The sequence below is a fragment of the Dreissena polymorpha genome, chromosome 2 (genome assembly GCF_020536995.1).
Source record: "Dreissena polymorpha isolate Duluth1 chromosome 2, UMN_Dpol_1.0, whole genome shotgun sequence".
In the NCBI taxonomy this organism is placed as follows: Eukaryota; Metazoa; Mollusca; class Bivalvia; order Myida; family Dreissenidae; genus Dreissena; species Dreissena polymorpha.
In genome coordinates, this window is record NC_068356.1 from 121,617,739 (window position 1) to 121,644,354 (window position 26,616).

The 26,616-nt window shown below is 35.1% G+C and overlaps 1 protein-coding gene across 2 annotated transcripts; it reads right to left on the reverse strand.

Annotated features, from left to right (window-relative positions):
• On the reverse strand, positions 1-26,562 carry LOC127868801 (lysosomal alpha-mannosidase-like). Of its 2 annotated transcripts, none has more exons than XM_052410876.1 (26): positions 26,395-26,562; positions 24,972-25,074; positions 23,833-24,006; positions 22,493-22,686; positions 22,244-22,352; positions 18,465-18,562; positions 16,437-16,508; positions 15,905-16,021; positions 15,378-15,584; positions 14,497-14,569; positions 14,199-14,238; positions 13,537-13,606; positions 12,041-12,160; positions 11,697-11,813; positions 10,952-11,081; positions 10,584-10,657; positions 9,768-9,980; positions 9,320-9,438; positions 7,139-7,240; positions 6,805-6,892; positions 6,177-6,263; positions 5,574-5,664; positions 3,423-3,568; positions 2,700-2,873; positions 2,095-2,215; positions 1-1,356 (listed from the first exon to the last, which is right to left on the reverse strand). In XM_052410876.1, the coding sequence occupies exons 1-26, from the start codon at positions 26,482-26,484 to the stop codon at positions 1,205-1,207; spliced, it is 3,081 nt and encodes a 1,026-aa protein (XP_052266836.1). In that variant the 5' UTR covers positions 26,485-26,562; the 3' UTR covers positions 1-1,204. The 2 variants fall into 2 exon arrangements, with proteins under 2 accessions (XP_052266836.1, XP_052266835.1); XM_052410875.1 differs by lacking the exon at positions 18,465-18,562 and adding an exon at positions 18,927-19,024.
• Between the last annotated feature and the right edge of the window lie 54 nt (positions 26,563-26,616).

Genomic DNA, 26,616 nt, shown 5'->3' on the forward strand with positions numbered 1-26,616 from the left:
TATGTTTCAAAGTTTTATTCCTCTACAGTTTTATCCCTCCCTGCACATACTTTTTTAGTTTACAACAAATGGGAAGGACGGACTTACAGGACAATCTATATGCTTCACCCCCAGTATAATGAGGGTCCATACAAATATGTTATTGAAGGATAGATACAAATACACATAGGCAGACACACATGTGTGCATATATTTATTATACATCTGCACGTGTATACATAATTGCAAATATAAAAATATTGGTGCATATTTAGAACAAAGCACATTGTTTTATCACAGAACTATCTTGGTGATATAATTGCAAAAGATACTACATAAACATTTAGGGAATAATATGCATGAAATTGAAAAATAGTTAGGACACCCTGAAAATGCACTGTAAACAAATGTAATTTCTAATAAATAACTATTTCCAACTTGAAATATGGTTGTTCTTAAATAATTATGTTGAGAAAATGCAATATTCAATTTTGAAACAAACTACTTATTAAGACACATCATCACAACGTACACAAAGGATCATTAAGTACAAAAACTGAAATCTTCCAATAAGAATAAACAAAAAATAACACAATGCAAATGTCAGAAAAAACTGAAAAAGTTCAATCACTACTAAAATGAATAAATATTGTTTTCCTTATCAAACAAAACAAACTATAAATGTTTTACAGACACTGACTACCAAATGTTTGGACATCCAATATATATTCTACAGTGGACAAAGAGCAAAATGTCGAAACTCGTCGCTGTGGAACTTTCTCTTGTAACAATAATTTAGCATTGAAAGTTTATTTAAAATTCACTGTACAGTTAGAGGAGTTAAATACAGTTTTTTATATTCAATATCTTAATGATCATCTACAAATTAAGGTTATTTAACTGTAAAGTTTAGGCAAAATCCACCCAGTAGTTTAAGAGGGGAAGTAAACACACACTATATTAATAAGGGAAACACTGACAAAGAGGCTTTTAAGAGCCATAATTTGCCAAAGCGTATTGCAGCGATAAAATCTTTCTATAAGATTATCTACACATTGAGGTCATTCAACTTTGAAAGTTTTAATTAGCAACATTCACCCAGTAGTTGAAGAGGAGTTACAAACACAAAATTTTGGTATTTTAAAGCGGAAAAACTATTAATTTCTTCACTCTATCAGTGGAATACTTGTACATCATTGTCACATGAAACAAAAGAGGTGCTTTTTTAGGAGAACACATCAAATTTGTTTTCCTTGCGCTGAGGGAATCCCCCTCTCAAGGTCACCTGTAATGTTCTGATCTCCATAGGGTTCAACATGACTGGGTCAAGGGCACTGCTCAGTGGAACACGCTTTTCAACCTTGTAAATTTTGTCCTCTGAAAAGAAATAGTAGGGTTCAGTACTTTTACAGGCTGAAAGCCGCTTAAATTCTGTAAATGTTTTTATTTACAAGATTGTGTAAGTTTAATATTTCAGAGATTAAAATAGAACTTCAACATTGAAAATATTGTCCTGTTATGAATCGGAAAAGTAATCACTTTAAAGATTAAATGCAACTACAATTCTATAAAGGCCAAATTTGAAAAATAACCTGTAGGCTAGAGCGATTAGACCCTAAGCTGACCTAGATTCTGCAGTTTTTATTGCTGACCATCTGAGTTCAATTTTTGTGAGTATTAAATTTTGTGTTTGATTGGGAACATTTGGGTAAATGTCAAAACCATTCAATTATTGTTAGTCTGTTTTAAAAAAGGCCACATGCCAAAAAGATAGTATGGTACATGTAAAACATTTGTTGATTTGTTGAACAGCACCTTCTAAAATAACAGTCTGTAAATACTTCATATCACGAGTTAAGATTAGGCTGGTTTATTTTAATTAAAAACACATAACAATATTCAAATTAATATACAAATATACACAATCAAATGCACTATGATATCAAATGTCTTGCATTTCTAACTCTTTCCTACAAAATTGCATGCTCATAAAGTTACAATTATTTAAATAAGCACAATTGAACATTTGTGATTTTGTAACAACAAAAACTGGGAAGAAGTTTATTCAGAACTGCCCATTTTCAACATTTGAAACCTCCAACATGTGCCCTTTACCTTTGTCCCTGACATACTGGTCCTTGGCCTGCCACTGCAGACGGTTGAGGTCAGACAGCGCCAAGTTGGCCCCCAGTGTCAGCTCCTCCGCACCCACAATACTGAATGGCACAAACAGGTCCTGAAAGTAAATCAATACATGACACGATCTGGGAAAACAGTGCTAATGCATGTGAGTAAAATATCCCTAATTAACCTGTTTGGACTACAGGCTGATCTGGGTTGACACTTTACGCACATGCAATTAGCCTGGTTTTCCCAAAGGGAGGCTCAAATGAGTTTTATAATTTAATACTTTACTTGTCAGAGTACAACAACTTTTTTCAAAATAGTTGTGCCTGCGACTTTAAAAAGCGTGTAGCCAAATGACAGTCAGAGATAAATATACTTTGATATTGATGTAGTGCCATCTAATCAAAATTAAGATGGGTTTTACCAGTCCCCATGTTCTTATTTAAATGCATTCAATAAGATTCATGTATAGATCAATTTTAAAATGTGTATATAAACATTGAAAAACACAAGGTGGTAAAATTTAAGAAGACCATTTTACGTCACATGATGCAGCCTCAGGAACAGATTGAAAATTAGCAAGAAATTGCTACCTGAATATTGACAGAGACTGGCTGAGACAGCTCGGCATCCTCCCCCTTCTCATAAAAGTGTTCCAGCCTAATGAGGTATGTCTGTGTATCGACAGGTCCAATGGGGGGACCCCCAAATTGCTCCAACGTCAACAGGTGAACATTGGGCGGCAGCTCCTGCTTCAGCCCAGACCACTGCAAGTATCAAGGCCCATAGACATTTGTGAAAGTGTATACAATAAAGGACTCCCTTGGAAATTATCTTCACTGTTTTCAGTGACCATCGTAGGTTATTATACTTGTTGACTTATAACTAACATATTAAACTTGATATCAGATTGACCTTTGGCGCTAGTATTATAACCCCTTATTTTATCAACAATCAAATAACAATATTTGTTGTACTTGGAGAGCGGAATTAGCTACAGAAGCAAATTTCAGAACATTCAAGTGCAAAAACTCAACAATCCCTTGATGGCAATTAAATGTGTCTTAAGTAATATTATTACCGGGTACATACATTTTCAAGAATTGAACATCGAATGAAAACTGTTGGACTTAAAGAATGGAAACAAAAATTGCTTACTGACTGACGTTAATATTGCATTTAAATATTGTAAAATCAAATACTAACAACAAAATACTGTAGTGGTAATATCTGCAAAGATTTAATAGAAGCATTCACTGAAATCTTATGTGAAAGAAATAATACATTATTTAAATAACCGACTCCAGCTGAATTACCATGGTTCTAAAGTATGTGGAGTAATCAGAATACTTCATGTCTGTGACAGCAAACATTGGGAGAGGAGCCATGTACTGACGGAGAGCGAAATCTCTATGGAACTGGGCTGCAGTATCTGTCGTACCCGAGTGGACAAACATCTTGCCTGAATAGAGAGAAAACAGAAAATGTCAAAATGATGGTAATTGTACATAGAGAATATTATGTGAGTTTGGATAAAGATCAAGTTTATCATGCGAGGCTTAGAACCGATGTAGCGCGAGGCTTGCCGAGCGCTTACATGGTGCGTTCCTAGCATGATAAACTTGATCTTTATCCAAAACTCACATAATATGCTATTTATCCTATTATTTTGTGGTCGTTTATTGTTCAAAAAGAGTAAAAATACTTTAAAATTCAAAGAAACAGTGCTGGTTTTCCAAGTTGACTCTGAAGTGTTTGTTTACTTCAACGTCATCATTTGCTATGACATCACATTGAAACATATAGTGTTCTTAAGATAGAGGTCGGAAAACCATGGTCTAAAAATAGAGATAGTATAAAGGTAAAGTTTATACGATCATTGTTTTACTATCGATTTTCATCTGGTAATAGGATAAAATACAAGATACAGACACATGGGTTACTTTAAAGTTTGCCTGAACTTGCTGTTGTTTTTTTCGATCAATATAATAATGATGGTTGGAACAAAATAAAAACATGAATACATATAGATGTTTCTTCATTTTATACATTAATTCATCTTTTAGTTTGATGTTCAATGTTGTACCCTTAGCAAATGACACAGGTACACTGTAACTCCAATATAACACAAATGAAAGGGTACAAGCAACACAACAGCGTTATTAACGGACAGCGTTATAAGTTTTGAGCTTATTTATTTAAGGGGGCTATAAAAACAGGTATAGTATAGCCTATAATATAGGTCCTGTGTATTGTCATGCTGTGTTGTCATCCGCAAATACATGCATATAAACCGAATCGAACGATAACAGTATACATACCGCTTTTGTAATGTGCACATTTATCCGATAATCCAATTACAACATCACTTACGAAAAAATAATGTTTAACATTTATGACAAGAAATATGTTTACGAATTTCATAAACAAATTCATATTCCTACGCCATTTTACAGAAAACATAGTACAGTGCATTATGTGACACAGCATTCATTGGACAAGCGAATTTAAATTTAGATTGAATGCAATACGATACATGTACAAAGAAATGTTTTATTGCATCATACACAGCATGTAAAAAACGTGCTTTCCTTGAACTTATGATAACGGGCAAAAATTTAAGTGCATCTCTGTAAACTATTACACTGCGTTAGCATGTAAATAAATCGTCAGGATTTTTTAATTTAATTTTCGTATACGTACTGAAACATTAAACATACACAAAGATCTTTTTATTTATATAGCATATAATAATTGATAACACACTTACACAGTCATAGTTTATACAATGAAATACAATACACGATAAATATAAAACATAAACAGGTAATCGTTTTCAATAACTTAAATTTGATAATTATTCCACGTGCACTTGCCTTATTGAAATTAGCGCACCGAACTGCTCTGATAGGGAATACATGTAATAAACACGGACTCGCGAGTGTTCACACCTTTATTGACATTACACAACAGATTAACACAAATTAGCTGTCGAGTGTCGTTTAACCTCTAATGGATTAAAATCAGTTAAACGGATGGATAAAGCAATCAAACTGTGATCGCCGGCTTCTTTGAATGTTCTGAAAATACATGAAGTTGCATAACATGGATTTGAATCAGAAATGGAAGGATGGAGAAAAAACGGGATCCAAGGACCCCCCGCGTTATATTGGACACAGCGTTATAACGGACCGCACTATATTGGAGTTACAGTGTATAATCATGTTACATCACTTAATCATCAGAGAGTTCATTATATACAATTACTATGTTTGAATGTTCAAAAAGTTCATGTTTAAAATATAAATGTTTCAGTGAGAGTGAAAAACACAATAACTTCAACTGATTCGTTCCCAAATAGCCCACTCAACTTTTGTCTGCTTCATCCCAGCATTTTGCAACATTGAATAAAAAAAAATACCATGATAATTGCTTTTCTCACAAACATGATAATTTTTAATTGCTACCTCTAATAATAAGACCATTGTGGTCAGAGCCTGTCTCATTCATCGGTTCCCCAACGCCCAAGCAGTCGTCATACAGCGTACGGCGATGGACCTGTCGATGATACACAAACCCAATGTTATTTATTTAGATCTGTAGTCAAAATACTGAACATGTGCAATACTTGAAATAAATATACCATAAACTTAATCTTTGTGTTGAAAAGAAATTTGTGTTACAAGTAATTTTAATTATTACCATTCTTTTAAGGTCAGGCATATTTCTTTATTTTTTTTAATTCTTTGAAATATGACATGGTTTGGCAAAATAAATAAGTTTGGCCTATGCATGTGAACAAACAAGGAAGTATGGTGAAGTGTGTGAAAACAATTGTATATTGACAAAATGTTTTACGTAGGTAGGAGGTTATACCATATAAACAACAGACTGACCCCTACTGGTTTTATCATCATGCCTTCTTGGATTAATCGCCAACAAATGCCATTTTATGGATATGTATACCTACCTATTTGTCCACAAAGCTACTAAACAATATAGTAAAGGCTTTCTGAGTGGCTAAACACATTGTCATCTGAGCATGTTTATTGGTCAATTCAGTGGCATACCATAAGCTCGACCTCTCCATCCTGTATGCTGGAACCTCCCTGTGAGCGGTCGTTCAACACGGTGAACTGCAGGCCTTTGTTATCATCCTGTGTTAGAATTTAAACAATGTATACCACTTCAGTTTGTTTGGAGAATCATTATAATACCGGCACTTGTCACGGACACTTAGTACCCAGAGCAAATTCTTAATTTACCACATAATAGTAACAATACTATACAGGTTCAAAAGAATATAAATTACTATAAAATGTATAAATGTATGTTCTATTTTACGATTGGTGATAAATTCTTTCCTGAGAATGTGTGGCAATTTTTTCCTTTTCAGACTGATTCTTTCCTGAGAATGTGTGGCAATATTTTTCATTTTGACTGTTTAGAAGTCACTCAAAAATCATTGTAGCCAATGGATCTTTGAGTTATTAGTAGGCTATCAAACATGTAGCAATTAAGCATTCACATTCTAGAAAATAACTGCACACATGACAAAGTTTGCATTATTATTACTTTAATGTTATGTGTGCCTTTGTAATATTGTATGAATAGCCAGCCTTCTGGAATCACACACTATGAAACTATTTTAAAAATGTATTGCAAACAGTAAGATTATTTACAGATATACAGGTTAACCTTAATGTAAATCCTGCTGTTGACTGGTGCATAGTTTCCTGCCACAGGTTCTGTCTGGTTAAATGTCCACGTCTCGCGGTAATCACGTCTGCAATATAAAGATAACATATTTTTTCTTATCCATTATACACTTAACAAATTAAATCATGATCACTATTCATATTAAGTTATTATTTATACTAACACTTTTCATAACATATATGCTCAATATTTATGAGTAACACATACTTAAGAATCTTACTTAAATTAATAGCTGATTTTAAATATGTTTCATTTAGGACTAAACTTTTCATTTGAGTTTTAAAGAAACTTACATGTTTACAAATATACATACTTTCTTGTGATAATCTCTCTGCCATTGGCATCTGTGTAGAACATTGAATTAGTCTTTAGATCCGTCATAAATCGAACAACAACTTCCTTGCCCAGGTTATCACTGCAGAACAAGCAACATCATTACAACATTAAATCCCACTTAGTTTAGTTTAAACTTTGTTATTTTAGCTTGATTGCATCCAAAGCCGTAGTAGCCGTGGTGTCAATGGGGGAGATATAAAGAACGCTCCCATGGTGGGGATCAAACCCGTGACCTCCCAGTCGCTAGGCAGACACCATATCCATTACACCATGGCGACCTCTAAAGCCCACTTACTCTATGGATATTGGTACCACAAACTGTATGTATATGGATTGTCACTTTCTTTATGGGTATAGTCCTACTTACTCTATGAATGGGTACCACATACTGTATGTATATGGATTGTCACTTTCTTTATGCGTATAGTCCCACTTACTCTATGGATATGGGTACCACAAACTGTATGTATATGGATTGTCACTTTCTTTATGGGTATAGTCCCACTTACTCTATGAATGGGTACCACATACTGTATGTATGTGGATTGTCGCTTTCTGTATGTGTATAGTCCCACTTACTCTATGGATATGAGTACCACAAACTGGGTTGTCACTTTCTGTTGGCGTTTAGTCCCACTTACTCTTTGAATATAGGTACCACATACTTTATGTTTATGGATTGTCACTTTCTGTATGCATATAGTCCCACTTACTCTATGGATATGGGTACCACATTCTGTATGTATATGGACTGTCACTTTCTGTATGCGTACAGTCCTACTTACTCTATGGATATGGGTACCACATACTGTATGTTTATGGATTGTCACTTTCTGTATGCGTATAGTCCCACTTACTCTATGGATATGGGTACCACATACTGTATGTTTATGGATTGTCGCTTTCTGTATGCGTATAGTCACACTTACTCTATGGATATGGGTACCACATACTGTATGTATATGGATTGTCACTTTATTTATGCATATAGTCCCACTTACTCTATGGATATGGGTACCACATACCGTAATTACTCTATGTTTTCGGACACTTAAAAATAATTAATTTTTTTCGTGTCCGAAAATTTAGATACGAAAAATATTCAAAAATAACGAGTGTCCGAAAATTTAGAGACAGACATGTTATGGTAGTTTGTCAATTATTGTAATGAAATAAAACCAATTATAAATGTGCAATAATTTTATTGTGTTGTACTCCCCTTACCCTGCTTCAAATCAAGTACAACTTCACTTATTTGCCATCGCTTACCCGAAATGGTTTGTAAAAAACGTCATAAAAAACAACCATACTGCTTCCTGAATACTATAAAATTTCAAACGCTGTTGGGTGTAACCATTGTTTATTTTACAGGTATACATTGTAATCTACCCAGTAACGCAATTGTAATGGTCCATTGCCCTCAAGACATTCTATGCCAGGTTTTATTACATTAATGCGGTTGTAAAACTCCATGATCGAAGGGTCCCAGATAAGCGAAAACAGGGCAGAAATCTAGTAAACTAGCGCTGTTACATAAATTGTCCGAAAAATTGGAGTCATTAATTATGAACGAAAATCCGAATGTCAGAAAATATAGAGTCACGAAAAATAATTATTTTGGCTAAAAAGGAGGGTGTCCGAAAACTTAGAGTGTCCGAAAACTTAGAGTAATTACGGTAATGTATGTATATGGATTGTCACTTTATATATGCATATAGTCCCACTTACTCTATGGATATGAGTACCACATACTGTATGTATATGGATTGTCACTTTATTTATGCATATAGTCCCACTTACTCTATGAATATGGGTACCACATACTCAATTAGGACGAGGTCCCACATTCTGTATATGTATCATTTGTAAGGGCTATGTGTACCACTTACTCTAGGGTATAAGTAACCGTTCTGTTTGAGGTTTGGATCCCACTCATTTTTTGGGTAAGAAGTGACTTACTCTATGTATATGGATTGGTCCCACACTTTTGGGGTGCCACTTCTGTAAAGTAGGGTTTGTGTTCAACTTTAAGTTTGGATCAAATTAACTTATTGCACTTTCTCTTTGTATATTTATGGGTCCCATATTCTGTGTAGGTGCCACTTCTGTAGAGTACATGTACCACTTACTTTTTAGATCCCACTAAGACATGACTTACTCTATGGGTATGGGTCCCACAGTCCACTCCACCTCAGTATATGGCTCACCCGTATACATGCGTGTAACCAATGTGGCCCAAGAGGAGAAACTAGTGTGCACTTCCGTCACAAGAGGACCCTGAAGTATTCACAATGTTCAACAACAACCACACTTTACAAAACGGTATTGAGATATCCTTTAATTATTAAAGTTTTCATAAAATATTGATTTATCGTTTTAACAAAGGATATATAACATATTCATAGTCAAAAAGAAAAAAGATATTCTTGACCAATGTTTTACTGATTTTTACACACAAAAAACATGCAATTACTGAACCAATCTTCACTATCACACAAGTTGAATGCATGTTGATAGAACTGAACTGAGTATTTTCATTTTTGCCATATCATACATTTTCACATTGAAGCTACTAGTATTTGCCATTAGAAATGTGTGTTTCTTACCTTTATCAGCATAGCTGATGATGGTCCGCTGGGAGCTGTGCCATTGGGTCGGAAGATATACGCCCCTGATGGCTGGAAATCACCTCTACTGCAGTTTCCAGGCATACCGTAGTAGACAGCCATGTCATTTGTTACGTTAATCTCAATTCCACTGTGAAGGTCCTTCAGGCTCTTCCATTTACCGGTGTTACCATCAAGCGTCAGTGCCATGTGCTGTAAGAAAAAGTGATTTAAATACCAGTGGTGTAAAACAGAACAGACAGTTCTGGGTGCAATCTAATATCAAGTTTGGTAAAGATTAGAAGCCTAAAACAATTTGTTAAGAGCCTTATCTGCAAATCCTGAGGCGGGTTTGCTTTGAATCATTATATCAGTCCTCAAACATAAAATATTGTGAAGATAGGGAAAAACCTGTGACTTATTAACGAGCGAAAAAAACTGTAAAAACTTTATTATTTAATTACATGTATCAGGAAAAAATAAGTTTGCATTGATGATCAAACAACAGCCCACTAATTTGGTGCACCAATATACTCTACCATCTTCAATTCTGAAGCATATTTAATTGTAAATGCATATCATTACAAATAAATGATGATTGTACATTTAGGTGGTTTTGTAAAGCATAACATAATTATGAAAATGAGCATAATATGTCAAAATCAGTGTGATTAGAATGTTAAACAAGTGAATGAATTTTTTGCAGAGAGTAGTAACAAAATTTTCACTTGCAGTAAGTTTTATATCCTTACAAGTAATAACATTCAGCATAATCACATTAACGGATATTTTGTAATGCATATCAATGACACCAACCTCATTCTTCATGATAAAATCCTTTCCTTGAATCTTCTCCATCCTAGACTGCTGCATTTCCTTGGTTGGTTTGCCTTGAAACAGAGTGTGTAAGTAGAAGACAATTCAGCTCAAAGTCATCTTACATAACACTGGTAGATGTGAAAGTAGAAAAACATTTGTCTTACACGATAATGGTAAATGTACAAGACCTGGTTACAAATGAGTATGGACCTGTCGCCTGTAGGAATGGAACATGACAGGGATTTACTGTACTGTGATGTAATCTAGCTATACGGAACATTCCTATTGGTTTCTGATAATATAGGTACAAACCACACAGTCCTTTAGAGAGTTTATCTGCTGAATAAAATATAAATATGACTTACTGTTCGACATCTTGATGAAATATGTACTGAAGCCGAGGGCAGGTATGGAGACTTTGAAGACAAGCTCGTTGGTTGCTATGGCGCCATTACGCTCTGGTATCTGCATGGTCCGCTTGGTGACGGGAACAATCTGGAGAGAAAACAAACAAACACATTTTGTAAAATCCAAGTCGTTTATGAAATAGATCAAATAACTTTATCATTCAATATGGAGCCTGTATTACTACTGGACCATTCCAAGTTTTATCCTTGACCAGGAAACTTGAGAACTTGAATTATAGCAAGTTCTGGGAAAGGAAACAAGAGATGTGTTTGTCAATAACACAATGCCCCCAACTACGCGGCTTTGATTTATTTTAAAAAAAATTATCATTTGGCAGGTACAGATAATTATCTCCCTTTAAAGCTTATTACTTACCTTGGATTTGTTTTTTTGACCTTTGACTTTGAAGGATGAACTTGACCTTTCACCACTCAAAATGTGCAGCTCCAAGAGATACACACGCATGCCAAATATCAAGTTGCTATCTGAAGCCACATGAGTTATGAGCATTTTTCGAAACCTTAACGCAAAGTGTTACGGACAGACAGACGGACAGTTTGATCACTATATGCCCTCCTTTGGGGGCATAAAAATAGACTAAAGACAGAAGGCATAATGTTCAGGCTGAAATAAGCACATTGCATAAGAATTTTGACCAAACTATTTCTTATGCAAATATGTATCACAAGCTTTAATGCTAACCTGTGTCTGCACTGGTGAGTTGTCAGGGCCCATCACTGTGTAAGCCTCGCCAATGACGGGAAGACGCAGCCAGCGGGACACTGTGTGACCCACTGGGTTATAAACCACCATCACAAACTGAAAATAAACAGCAACACTGGGTATCAAATAATATCTTGAAAGCATTGAAATGCACACAATCATGGATGAAAATGTGTTCACGCGTACATAAGATTTAAAGTAAAAGAGGACGGTTTTCTTTTTCTTATAATTCTCCATGCTTAAGCACCATGCCATTCAATTTGGGATTTTAAAAAAACGTATTCACTGTTAGTGACTAAAATGAACGAGTATACATAACACACCTGTTTGTTGTTCTGTGTGACTTCACATGCACTGATGTTAAGGAGGTCACAGAATGCCACGCCCATGAAGCCTTCTGAGCCCTTCTGAATAAGCTTTGCAAACGCATCATTCATGACTTTCTGTAAAATAAAAATATGTTAGGATATAATAGCAATTTAAAAGATAAAAGTTAACATAGTAATTATATAATACTACACAACAAGAGCTGTCAGAGGACAGCGCACTCGACTATTCGAGTACTTTACAGTATAACGTAAGCCATCATGGGAAATTGTTCATATTCAATAATTTATTAGATGATCTTTTAAAAATAAAAAAAGGAAAAAAGAAAAAAAAAATTGGGGGGGGGGGTAGGGGGGGGGGTGAGAGGGGGGTATTATGTGTGGTGTCGTAATTTATTAGATGATGTTTAAAAAAAAAAAATGGGGGGGTAGGGGGGCGGGGGGGTAGGGGGGGTGGGGGTGAGAGGGGGGTATAATGTGGGGTGTGGTATTTATTAGATGATGTTTAAAAAAAAAATTGGCGGGGGAGGTTTGGAGGGGAGGGATTCTGGGTAGGGGAGTGGGGTATTATTTGGGTGGAATCCATTGTGGTATTCAGGTAAATGTTGTTTTGTGAAAGTAATAATAACATGTGATCATAAATAAAGAAGTTATGGCAATTTAAGCAAAATGTTCAATTATATAAGTGGAAAAGGGCCATAATTATGAAAAAATGCTTGATAGAGTTGTGTGCTCTTGTGTATAGGTTGGGGTCATGTTGGTAAACAAGTATGCAAGATATGAAAGCAATATGTCAAGGGACATTGAAAATAGTTTGGGTAGTACGCAAACTTTAACATTTGCTGCATATTGTAAGTGGAAAGGGGCCATAATTATGACAAAATGCTTGATAGAGTTGTCTGCTCTTGTTTATAGGTTGGGGTCATGATGGTTAACAAGTATGCAAAATATGAAAGCAATATGTAAAGGGACATTGAAAATAGTTGGGGTAGTTCGCAAACTTTAACATTTGCTGCATATTGTAAGTGGAAAAGGGGCCATACTTATGACAAAATGCTTGATAGAGTTGTCTGCTCTTGTTTATAGGTTGGGGTGATGTTGGTAAACAAGAATGCAAAATATGAAAGCAATATGTCAAGGCACAATGAAAATATTTGGGGTAGTACGAAAACTTTAACATTTGCACGCTAACACAGACACAGACGCTAACGCCGACACCGGGTGAGTAGAATAGCTCCACTATATATATTTCATATATAATAGTCGAGCTAAAAATGCATACATAAAACTATACAAATAATAAACAAGTAACCTGTTATTTTACGAACATTCATTTTTCACTTTCACTTAATTCTTTTGACATTGAATGGATTTGTTCCTTATTAATACCACTAATGTACTTATGCTGCTAAATTTGGGCTTTTAAATAATTACTGCACCACAATAATCTAGTGTTAAGACACATGCCTGTCACAACATGTCAAACCCTATACCTGGCACGCTGTCCGACCATTGGCTAGCCTCATGGCGTAGTCATAGGCAACCTCCTGCTTCTCTGTGCCCCTGAAATATAGCCCAGCAATTTCACTCTTCATCTGAATATACAAACCATTTTTATTTCTTCAGTCAAAACGGCTTCTCTGTCAAAAAACTTGTAAATGCCTTTGATGGTTTTTACAATATTGTTAAAAGACTTTGATACTATAGAGGTGTTTAAGCATCACACATAGTTTCAAGACCATACAGTTACATATACCAAATGTAGTTTGTGGGAGGCATAAAAGCTTTATGTTTATAGATACAGGACAGAATTTTAATATTTCACCTTTCCTCACTGTACCCTACATTAAAGGTTGTTTATGATACCTAAATATATCTCACCAACATTATGCTGATACTTGTGAACTCTCAATACATTACAAGATTGTGTTCTGTATTCAACTCTGATTCTGTTGGGACACATGTTTCTTGAGATATCCAACAACAAAACAGTAAGTTAATGGGATAATCTTTTATCTTGTGATAATCCACTTCATTCCAGTAAGACGCTTATGTATTCATTGTAACTATACTTAATATTAAAATGCATGAAGTTCCTTGTTTGGTAAATATTGGTGAGCTTTATCTATGTTTCAACCTAAGATACTCTACTTACGAGACTCCATCGTGGTGCTGCACAACACCCATGGCCTCTCCTGATTACAAACATGCAGATTTTTTAAAAACTGGACCAAAAAAACATTGTTGGCATTATATGTCATAGTGTCATTATACTTGACAATGCTAACATTTAACTGCAACAAATTAAACACAAAAACTCTTTAAACCACTTATAATATCCTTTTATAACTGATTTTGACCAAAGGGAACAACAATCCATTACATTATATAAAAACAGAGCAGGTATAACATATGATCTAAAAATGCAAAATGCGAAGCTGTCCTCTACTCACTGAGCACTTGAATGTTTAGAGTATTGTTGTGCATGTCAGTCAGCATGGCCAGGGCATCCAGCTGCTTGCAGGCCTGTTGGGGGCAGTAAGTACAGGACTTAGAAGGGCAAATCAATTGCTAATATTCCATTATGTTTAAAAAAATATATACCGGTATCAATGTTTATTGCGTATGAATTAAATGGCAGCTTAACACATATATCATGCTGTTTGGAAAAACTCTGTAACATATTTGTTCTTTTAAATAATAAATGTTTTCAGTGCAAACTTTTCACGAGTGTGAGTAAAAAAATAGTAAATATAATTATAAGCTTCATGTTCTACTTTATATAAAGAACTACTTTATGAGTGTTCACAATCGATAACACAGTAATTAAGTGTTGTAAAATTCTGCTTGAAGTTAACAATTGCGCTAGGCATGAATTCAAATTATATATATTCACCTTCAATAATAGGATATAAAAAAAAAAACACAAATTTACTGAATTCTAAATTTTAAGTATTTATCAGTATTTTTTAATTTGTCAATCAGTATTTACTGAGCCACATCATGCAAATATGGGTCTTATGACATATGCCGCCTGCACAAATCGAGACCAGCCTGCGGATACTCTTAGTCTGGTAAGAAGCTACATTTCCCGCTTATAAGACTAAAATCTTTGCAAGAAGTGGCTAAATTAGCATTTTATTCCAAATTACTACTTAGCCTGGTCAAAAGCCTCAAAGAATCAAAACGTTCAGACATTGTAGAGCAAACTTTACCAACTAAAACTTTTATACAGTGACACACCCTCAGGTTTTAATTTATAACAATGAATTAAAAACCAACTGTTGATCTTTCAACTGACAACAAATGTGATACAAAAAGAAGCAAAACAAACCTGCAAGAATGTGTTTGTTTCTCGCTCATAGCCTTTCAAAGCTGCCCGACTTGAGAAATACCCGGACCAGAAACTGTGATCCCGGTGGGCGTATGGGAAGAAATCATCCTTCTTCGTTGGCCACGTCTTATCAGCTCTGTTCAGTTGGTAGGTGTAGCAGGATGGTGTGGAGTAGAGGACATTCACCTTCATGTTGTTTGTGGTTTGCTACATAAATCAAAATGTTTATAATTCATGTTGATATTCCAATCGAAGGCTTTTCATGGGTAGTTTAGAATGGTGAAGAATTTGTGTATTGTTTGAAAAAGGCAGTTCAACTAAACTGTTGTATTGAATTAGTTATAAATGCTAGGTTTACTGGGTTGAAAAATTGAATATGTTGCTAGTACACGGAAAAAGCGTAATTTTTGACTGTATTGTAAAATTCAAAGGCATTTTCGAAAAAGCACCCATCTCATACTCTAGAACATATATTTGGGAGCTTTAATTTTTCTATGGAGCTATGTGGATGAAGACCAAGGCAGTACCATCATGTTGGTGTACTTGATGAGCTTGTCCATGTTCTTGTACCAGTGGTGGGCGTTCTGATACTGGAAGTCAGAGCCCATTGTCATAATGATGTGGTTTGTCTTGTAATGCTTCGCCTGAAACAAGTCACCCAATAAAATGATTTAACAATATGTGTTCATGGTCAATTTTTGCTGATTTTTTTTCAAAATAGAAGAGCTTTAGTTATCTACGTCAATCTAACAATTTATTTATGGAACGATTTTTTTAATGTTTTTGTCTAAAAGGACAATCAATTTAAGCTTTTCTCTTTTAAAACAAATTTAAAAAACAGGAAAAATACAAAAAATGCTTAAATTATAAGATAAATACGCTTAAACAACTGTTTAAAAAAAAGGCTAATGTTAAGTCATGACAATTTAAATTTAATTAATACTTTATCAATCATTTACAGTTCACATGTTGCTCTAATTTATCAAATGGTTTTTGGACTACTACTTGCCTTAACTAATAAACTTTATCTTTCCTCATCACATTACCCCTTCCACTCACCTGGTCTTGAACTGCACTTAGAAAGTCATAGACCTTTTCATCCACATTGTAGTCATGGAGACGAGGGTCATCCTTGAAGATATATACAACTCATATTCTGAGATCTGTTATGGCTATGCATTTTTATTGACATATATTGATTTAAATATAAGTATTATAAAATTGTATGTAATTCTTCAGAAATAGTACATCCAGAATTAATTAAAAATTGTGCTTTTAAGGACAAAAACATGCCTTGTTTACTACTTTGACTAATATAATTATCTTACTTAAAAAAGGTGGAAAAAAACTAACACCTCTGTTAAAATGCTTATAAATTTGATAGCCCTTAATAGTACAATGGTTCTAGAGATTTGGGTCTCTAATGCCCTGTGTTTACATCCTATCAAAGGCTAATTTGTTGTTTATTTTGAATAGTTATAATAATTATTTAAGATATATAGGATCTGGCACGAGTTGTCATATCATACCATATTTTATTAAATGAGTTCAGGAATTTTGTTAGTAAGCAAGCCTTTGATGAGTTTAATAAAATACGGTATGAAATGACTAGTGTCAGATCTTTTTTATCACATGCTTTTAAATGAGCAAATAAAATAAATATTAACGCAAACATTATGATAAATCCCGAAATTTGTTTACATTTTGAGACGTCATTTGACATTGCAACGTCATTTCAGCAAAATAACAAAATGCGATTGGTCAATCGAACGAAAACTAAGCAATGAAAACCCTTAAAAAGTATATTACACATGTGTAAAATAAAAATATTCGTAATGGTTATATTACATGGGAAACAGGGTATGGCATGTGATAAAAATAATTTAAAAAAAAGAGTCATTTTGTCCCTGAAAACTTGACCTGGTGACATAGTGTATGACACCAAAGACCTAGATTCAAACATGGCCTTTAAATTATAATGAACAAGAGCTGTTACCATAGGATGACTTATGCCCCCTATAAATGCTTGATAGAAGTTATGAGATTTTTTCGAAACCTAAACGCAGATTTCGAAACCTAAACGCGGACCCTAAGTTCAAGGTCAAGGTAACAGGGGTCAAAATTTGTGTGCGTATGAAAAGGCCTTGTCCATATACACATGCATGCTAAATATGAAATTGCTATCTGAAACGACATAGAAGTTATGAGCATTTTTCGAAACCTAAACGCAAAGAATGACGGACAGACGGACAGTCCGATCACTATATGCCCTTCTTCGGGGCATAAAAACAATCTGATCAAGTTTAATTAAGATTGAGTCCTACATGTGCTCTCTTAAGTTTTGGACTCACATCACCCTCAATTGGCAAAGATATTTTGAAGATAAACATTTTGACAAAGTTTCATCAAGATTGAGTCAAAAATGTGGCCTCTAAGAGTAGTCGTAAAGGTTTTTGTAAAACTGGTGACTTAGTTTTTGAATGCACCTGACCTACATTTTAACTCGTCAAAGATATTGTCAATATAAACATTCTGACCAAGTTTCATCAAGACTGAGATATAAATGTGGCTTCTACAGTAGTAACAACTTTTTCTAAGATTTGACCTGGAATAAGTTTTGGATTCACTTGACCCAGATTCAAACTCGGCTAGATATTGAAATGATAAACATTATGACAAAGTTTTATAAAGATTGTGTCATAAAAGTAGCCTCCTGAATACTAAAAAGTTTTTTCTAATACTTGAGCTGGAGACCTAGTTTTTTCATGCATCTAATCAACATTTAAACTTGGCCTCAATATTGTCAAGGTGAAGATTCTGACCAAATGTCTTTGTGATTGGATGAAATATGTAGCCTCCAGGGTAGCCACAAGCTAAAAGACATAGGACATTAATTGACATAGTGCTCAAGTGAGCTCAAAACACAACAGCCTTGGAACAAGTCCCTTTAAGCGATTGTCTGCACAAACTTAGGGGATGCTTGGGCTGCCAAATTGTCTCAAAAGTATTGGTTAATCCATTATTTTTGCAGAACAAAATGTCAAAAGGTTCACGCAAAGTCAATGGGAGATTGTGTGAATTTCATACCCTGATGGGTTCATCATCACAAAATATATCAAAGCAGAAGCCGTCAGGGGGTTGGTAGAGGTTTGGGAGTACACCAGTGAACAGGTCTGCCTTTGAGCCTGAAAATACAGCCGGTGGTCAGTGTGCAGAGCTGGGGGAGTGTCAAGGAAAACATCTATGCTGCGAATGCCTCCTAATTTGAACTGCAGGCAAATATTTCAATAATAAGCACATCAAATATGTGGTTGGGTCATGTCTTGTGCACAGGGGAGTTGGAACCATAGCTCAGATGGGCGGTGATGTGTCAGGAAAGTTGATGGAGTTTCTCGATGTAAAATTCTTTGATTGCTAAGTCACACACTTTTGAGACACATAAAACAGAATGCAAAAAAGTAGTTGTGGGGATTTCTGTGCACTGTTTTAAGGAGTGAAACTCAGAACTATTGTCCCTGATGTATAACAGTTTTCACTCTTGGTTTGTACCTTAATTGGTTCATCCCTACTGAACACATCCCAGTCAAATCCATTGGGTGGTCCATAACCATTGTACAGCGCTCCAGTAAACAGATCGGCCTTTGATCCTAAACATACATATATACTATCATTTAATATCCTTAAGATGACATCAAGGAGCTTTCAGAGTGTAAAACTCACCGCCAATGAATTGTTGTCTCATTAGAACAGTAAGAATTTGTGATTGAATTTGTACAAAAAAAGACATGAGGGCCTGAATGGCCCAAAGTCGCTAACCTGAGATACAAAGGAACTGTCCTGTTCTGTGAAGCCCAAGATATCATTAGAACAAACCTTCTGACCAAGTTTCAGGACTATAAACTATAAATGTGACTTTTAGAGAGTTAACAAAGGTTTACTATAGTCATATAGAAAAAACCTCGCCCCCTGCAGGCCATGTTTTTGCTAAACCAAAACCATTTTCAAACTTGCCCAAGTTATAATTGGGACAAATCTTCTGACAAAGTTTCATGAAGATAGGATAATAAATGTTGCCTCGACAGTGTTAGCAAGGCAAAGTCCATGATGCACGACTGACGACAGACAACAGGTAATTACAAAAATTCACCAAAAATGTGAAGATCTGTGTCCCTTTAAAACATGAATGGGGATGACATTTTTATTAAATTATCGTAGCTCAACAGGCCGTTTATATGACTTGGAAAAAAATATCATGCTCATGAAGATTGTCACCATGTTTGAAGAGGATATAAGAAAAATTAATGGAGAAAAATAAATCTAGATATCATATGATGTGTAATCAGCAAGTGTCGTTAAGATTGAACTAAAGAAATAGCCCAGACAAGAATTGCACTATATGTAACAGTTTATAGAAAATTTCAAATGGCCATAACTCTGTGAAAAATCATCCGACCATAACCTGCTGATAATATGCACATCTCCTGTTGGTAGTGAAGCTTCCCATAAAGTTTCATTGAATTCCTGTAATAAGTTGCTGAGAAATAGCTCGGACAAGAATTGCACTATATGTACAATGCAAAATTTCAAAGGGCCATAACTCTGTGAAAAATCATCCGACCATAACCGGCTGATAATATGCACATCTCCTCTTGGTAGTGAAGCTTCCCATTAAGTTTCATTGAATTCCAGTCATTAGTTGCTGAGAAATAGCCCAGCCAAGAATTGCACTATATGTACAATGGAAAATTTCAAAGGGCCATAACTCTGTGACAAATCATCCTACGAGAACCGGCTGATAATATGCACATCTCCTCTTGGTAGTGAAGCTTCCCATAAAGTTTCATTGAATTCCAGTCATTAGTTGCTGAGAAATAGCCTGGACAAGAATTGCACTATATGTACAGTTAATGGAAAATTACTAAGGGCCATAACTCTGTGAAAAATCATCCGACCAGAACCCGCTGATAATATGCACATCTCCTCTTGGTAGTGAAGCTTCCCATAAAGTTTCATTGAATTCCGGTCATTAGCTGCTGAGAAATAGCCCGGACAAGAATTGCACTATATGTACAGTTAATGGAAAATTTCAAAGGGCCATAACTCTTTGAAAATCATCCGACCAGAACCCCGCTGATAATATGCACATCTCCTCTTGGTAGTGAAGCTTCCCATAAAGTTTCATTGAATTCCGGTCATTTGTTTCTGAGAAATATCCCGGACAAAAATTGTGCACGGACGGACACACGGACGCACAGACGGACAGACGAAGCGGCGACTATATGCTTCCCCCAAAATAAATTTTGGGGGAGCATAAAAATGTGTGCCTCAAAAATGGAATCTTCTCTTATCTATGGTGCCAGACATAAAAGGTCGTTGATGCAGTTTCCAGCTGGGGCCTGTTACACAATCATAACATAGCCATTTAAAAAGGCATCAATAAATACTACTGTACCAGAACAATACAAACACTGTCCACAGTGCTGATTTAAAAATAGAACAAGGCATCAAGTCGTTGATCTAGAGAAACAAGTTTCTCTCAGAGATGTGTATAGACTTATGCTATTATGCTCTGCCCCCTGGTGACCAGGTTTTTACAACAGACCAGAACCATTTTCGAACTCATCCAATATATCATACGAACAAATGTTCTGACTAACTTTCATGAAGATCGGACTATAAATGTGACTTAGAGTGTTAACAAGTTTGTTGTATAGCCATTTAAGGAAAAATGCCCCGCCCCCTGGTTTGTATGAAAATGGGCCTCATAACATATCCAAACAGATTAGCTCCAGATTTGCCTCTACTATGAATGTTGGTCCTAATTTCTACAAGAAAATGTGCAGGCTGGTCTGGAGCTAACGCTATCCACACATGGTACAATACCCGTTTTCACATGCTGTGGTTCAAATAAGATCATTGTACAGCAGTGATGACTATCCTTTAATAAGACCAGATCCATGTCTGCAACATGTTGTGCCTGTCGTTAAGAATAAAATAAATTTGAAATCATTTATCATTTATCATAAATGAGAGTGACCTTGATCTTTGAGTTCCGGACACAAGCATAATGTGCTACCAACAACGTGAGGCCTTTCATTCCAAAATTATGGTAGCCTTAAATTAATGGAGTTACAGTCTCTAAAAGCTGTATCAAACTTTGAGCACTGACCATTAAGTATGAACTCAACTTATGAGGTAGGGATACAAGCCTAACACCTTGATATAAAAAAGTGATCATTTGAGGAAAAAAAGTTTAAGTCATAAATTATGAAGTAACAATCTGGACATATTTAACACTGCTTAAATTTTACATTTGACCTCTACTTTGACCTGTGTGCTACAGAGATGGGTCTTGCACATTATATTTGGTTTGACCATGATTTACATGTTGGTTGTTCTTTTATTATTTATTGATGAATAATGAGGTAAAAGACTGTTCAAGCTCAGGCAGATGCACAAACATACACTCACACTCTGTCTGCCACATTTGGGAAGCGGACAACGACAACAAGCGAGGCCTGGTATAGGGAAGATAACCCTGGGTTATGGTTAGGTTAGGGTTAGGGGTCAGGTTAGGTTAAGGTTAGGATTAAGGCTAATCCTAACCCCAACCCGACCCCTAACTCTCACCCTTACCCTAACCCTCTAACCCCCCATGCGAATTACAATACCAGGCCTTGCTCGTTGTCGTTGTCCACTTCCCGCCACATTGGGCCTTCCGCAAGCCTGCTTGACAAAAATTAAATTAAAGGAAAATTTACTTTATTATTTACAGGTATTTATCTTATCATCACACCTAATATAACAAATACTGATGGCAATATCAGTGGATGCCTGTGGTGTATAAATGGTGCTGTGTAACCTACCCAGGTTATCTGGACTGCCATGCCAGATCATCTCCATGGTTGTCTGGTTGAGGCGGGTGTCCTTGTCTTGGTAGTCAAGGCGACCAAAGTACAGACCATCAAAACCAAACTGAAACAACAAGCAATCACGTAGTAACATAATTTTGATGGATCAGTGAACACTATGCCAATACAGAGCACTAATTGGTTCGATTAGTTCACCCTAGATCTATATCTATCACGCTATATCTGACTCTATGCACCACCAACCTGAGCGAAGAGCGAGGCCTGTTCCCTGGAGTGGCCAAAGGGGTCGATCTGCCAGCCAATCCTTGGCCGACCACACTCGCCAAAGTTCTGACGGAGGAACTCAAAGCCGAGGGAATGCTGATCAATGATGGCATTGTAGTGAGTAGATGCCTCGTCATTCATGCACCAGCCACCAAGAATAAACTCAAGCTGGCCTACAAAAGATAGGAATTCAAATTTAAATTAATTTAAACACAATAACTTTTTCAAGAAATTCATGATAAATAGAACACTTATACATTTGTAATATTTTTGTCTAATATTACTCTACTAGAATTATTCATCTGAAGTATTAAATTGTAGTGTTCTTTAACATTAAATAACAATTAAAAGGTTACTTAAATATTTATGAAATTAATCCATTTATTTCTATAATAAAAAGAAACATTATTTCCTTGCTGTTTATGTTTGCCAAGATAAAACCATTAGGCATCATTCATATAAGTTTTCACTTTTCTAATAAACAGGTCAACCTAATTATAATTGGGACAGACAAAACATTTGAAAATAATTATATTAATAAATCAAGAGTTATACTTCACTTATACCAATTATAGCAGATACAATGAGGATATACCATGCTTACATTTTAACCTAATGCTCACGAAAAGAGCACATGGTTAAACTTAAGATTAACTAACTAAACAAGATGTGTTTGTGAAACACAATGTCCCCCTATATGATGTTTGACCTTGAAGGATGACCTTGTGAAGGATGACCTTGACCTTTCACCACTCAAAATGTGCAGCTCCATGAGATACACATGCATGCCAAATATCAAGTTGCTATCTTCAATATTGCAAAAGTATTCATAAAATAAGCGATTTGGGCCACATATATTTGACCTCTGACCTTGAAGGATGACCTTGACCTTGACCTTTCACCACTCAAAATGTGCAGCTCCATGAGATGCACATGCATGCCAAATATCAAGTTGCTATCTTCAATATTGCAAAAGTATTTATAAAATAAGCGATTTGGGCCACATATATTTGACCTCTGACCTTGAAGGATGACCTTGAGCTTGACCTTTCACCAATCAAAATGTGCAGCTTCATGAGATACACATGCATGCCAAATATGAAGTTGCTATCTTCAATATAGCAAAAGTTATTGCAAAATGTTAAAGTTGGCGCAAACAGACCAACGTACAGACCAACAGACAGGGCAAAAACAATATGTCCCCCACTACTATAGTGGGGGACATAAAAAGGTGAAGAATGTTTGGGGCCAAGATAGTAATTTTGTAAAATGTGTTTTATAATAGACAGGTACCAGAACACTCACATCCACCAACTCACCATTGTTAACCAGGCCTTTCACCAAGGTCTGCATGCTTTCATCTTGTTCACGCCACCATCGTGCAAAGAACGCAATCTCAACGTAGATGAAGCGCTTGCTAGGGTCACCAGCCAGCTCCTGAATGACCGAGTCCAGAACGTACTGGACCCCAGCATTCTGTATGATATTACGGGCTGAAATATGGACAACAATAGCAGGTCAAACAACAAAATAATTACCCTGTACATAAATATTTACAGATGCTATGGTTAAGTCCTTTTCATAAATTGTTGATAAACAAACTCTCTCGTTTGCATAATTATCATACTTTTCCCATAAGAGTCTACTGGTATTTCAATAATGTAAAATTTTATAAGACATAAACTGGAAATGGTGTGACAGTTATATCAAGCAAAAAATTGTAAAGAATAATAATTAAAGGTTAATTTTACAATTTTCTCAGAGGTAATTATAAATTATTTTAAAACAACAATTCTGTTGTCAAATCAAGGTCATCTTGAATAAATAATAATCAGCTGATGTGATCAGTTGCGACATGCTGTTGATTTATCATCCTAAGGACACATTTAAAGCTCTGATAGCAAAATCTTAAGAAGAACAATGTGACCACTGCATGTTCGTACACTATATTCTTGAAAGTATTTAATCTATTTTATCTGACTTTATTGACTCGTTTATCTTTGTTATCATTTTGGGGACATATGTTTGCTAGGGGTAACCTTGATTATAAAACAAAGAGCGTTTGCACTAAAATTAAACTGCTTTGCAAGCAAACCCCATTTGAATTTAGTTCTGTCCTATCTTAATATTCATTCAAAACATTAAGAAGCCATAATTTTACAATAAAGAATTTTTTATTGTAAGGGTAGGTGATAAAAATCCTTATTAAATTGAATACCTATTTATTGATAAATCTTCTTTATAAACATAATATATTTCTTTCTTAATATGAATTTTCACAATACAAATGTTTATGACTATGACTATCTCATCTTCAAAGGCTTAGAAAGTGTTTGTTAAGCTTTCTCTACAGTGAAACATGGCTTAGTGTGGCCAACACAGGTTAAAAACAAAAAGAAAACATAAAAAATGACTTATGCACAAAGAAAAAACAAAGAAACATGAACATGAAGTATACCTCCATAGTAATACTGATCAACAGTTTTCAGCCACCCGACGTCATCATGTGTATGCGGTACAAGATGAACATTTATCATGTCATCTTTCACTGGATTACAGCTCTACAATGGAATTTATTATTTGATCTTATTTATAAGTGTTCCACAGATCAGGTGAATTTTCAATGTTAAGAGCACAACAAGCAAGAGATTGCCAAGCAATATGGTCCCCTACCGGTGAAACTCCACTATTGTCAGTAAAAAATATTTTTTATATATATATTTGTTGCCATAGCAACCAGATTTTTTTACATAGGCACAAAATGAAATGACGTGCATAATCTCCATATTGCCATCTATCCATGTTTCAAGTTTCATGAAACAATATTAAGAACTTTTAAAGTTATCGCAGGATCCAGAAAAGTGTGACGGACTGACTGACAGACAGACAGACTGACTGACAGACTGACAGACTGACGGAGTGCAAACCATCAGTCCCCTCCGGTTTCACCGGTAGGGGACAATAAATGTTTAATATAAGGTGAAACAAGCTGCATTACATTATCCACAAACTGTGCAAAACTGGTACTCTATAACTCAAATAAAAATACTAAAATACTTTAGATGATAGGATTATACATAAACGTATTTAATTAGAAAGCTAATTTATATTTTTCTTAGACAAACTAGTTCTTTGGTGTATTTTGGCTCAATTATGAGTTTGCTGTTGGTTACCCTGTCCAACAAATTTGTTTAGCATAACAAGCATAATTTAAAGAAAGATACCAGTAAATTGATTCTTTTTTAAATTAACCTCCATTCATGGAAGAAAACAGATTATCCGTCTCTTGTTTCATAATATGTGATATTAATCTTAACTTTAAGGTCAGGTCTGTAGATTATTAATCATGAACTGAAACAAAAGTTTTGAATTCAATAGTGAAGTATTATGTTGGAATGTGCTTGATAAGCATGCAATAGAATTTGATCAGTCAGTGGGATGCAGCACCACCTTTTTGTTATGTACTGCTATGCATTTTACATTGCAGCATCTTTCCTGGAGATGATCACGTGTATTTGATTTTTAAAGAAATTTGCTTTTTTGACCACTTGTCAACATATTGATAAAATTAATGTGATCAGAATCTGAATCAGCTAGATGTTTGCAGATTCAATTTTTGTTTTATGTCATGCCATGACTCATTAGTATCAGTACATTTATCAAAAATAACAATATGCAATTAATGTAATACATACAATATATAACAAAGTATAGAAATAACTTCACTCTATAAATAATTTTTGTTTACTGACATGACTTTAATCTGCAAAAAATATATTGTTAGTGTTCAATCCAATTAAATGCAACATGAGAAGAATTGCAACTCATAACAATGTAATAATGGAATACACATATAGACGCATAATGTTAAATTGTCATACCCCATAACCACATTCTGCATTCCTTTCCACTGGAATTGCATGACATCCAATTAAACTTAAGAAAAACACAAACCCATGAAATAAAATCATTTTGTTGTTATGCTTTGCTCAAGCGAGCCGCTTATCACATGACTTCATTATCATCATGTGACAAGCACATGACACGTAATCGGTTAAGCCCATTATGCCTATTATACAACATAACAAATACCAAACATGCCA

Coding starts and splice junctions, on each gene's coding strand:
- LOC127868801 (XM_052410876.1), bottom strand. CDS start 26,484: ATGATTTTATTTCATGGGTTTGTGTTTTTCTTAAGTTTAATTGGATGT. Junction 6,893..7,138: donor AGAGAGATTATCACAAGAAA/GTATGTATATTT, acceptor TTTATATTGCAG/ACGTGATTACCGCGAGACGT. Junction 1,357..2,094: donor CCAGTATGTCAGGGACAAAG/GTAAAGGGCACA, acceptor ATTTCTTTTCAG/AGGACAAAATTTACAAGGTT.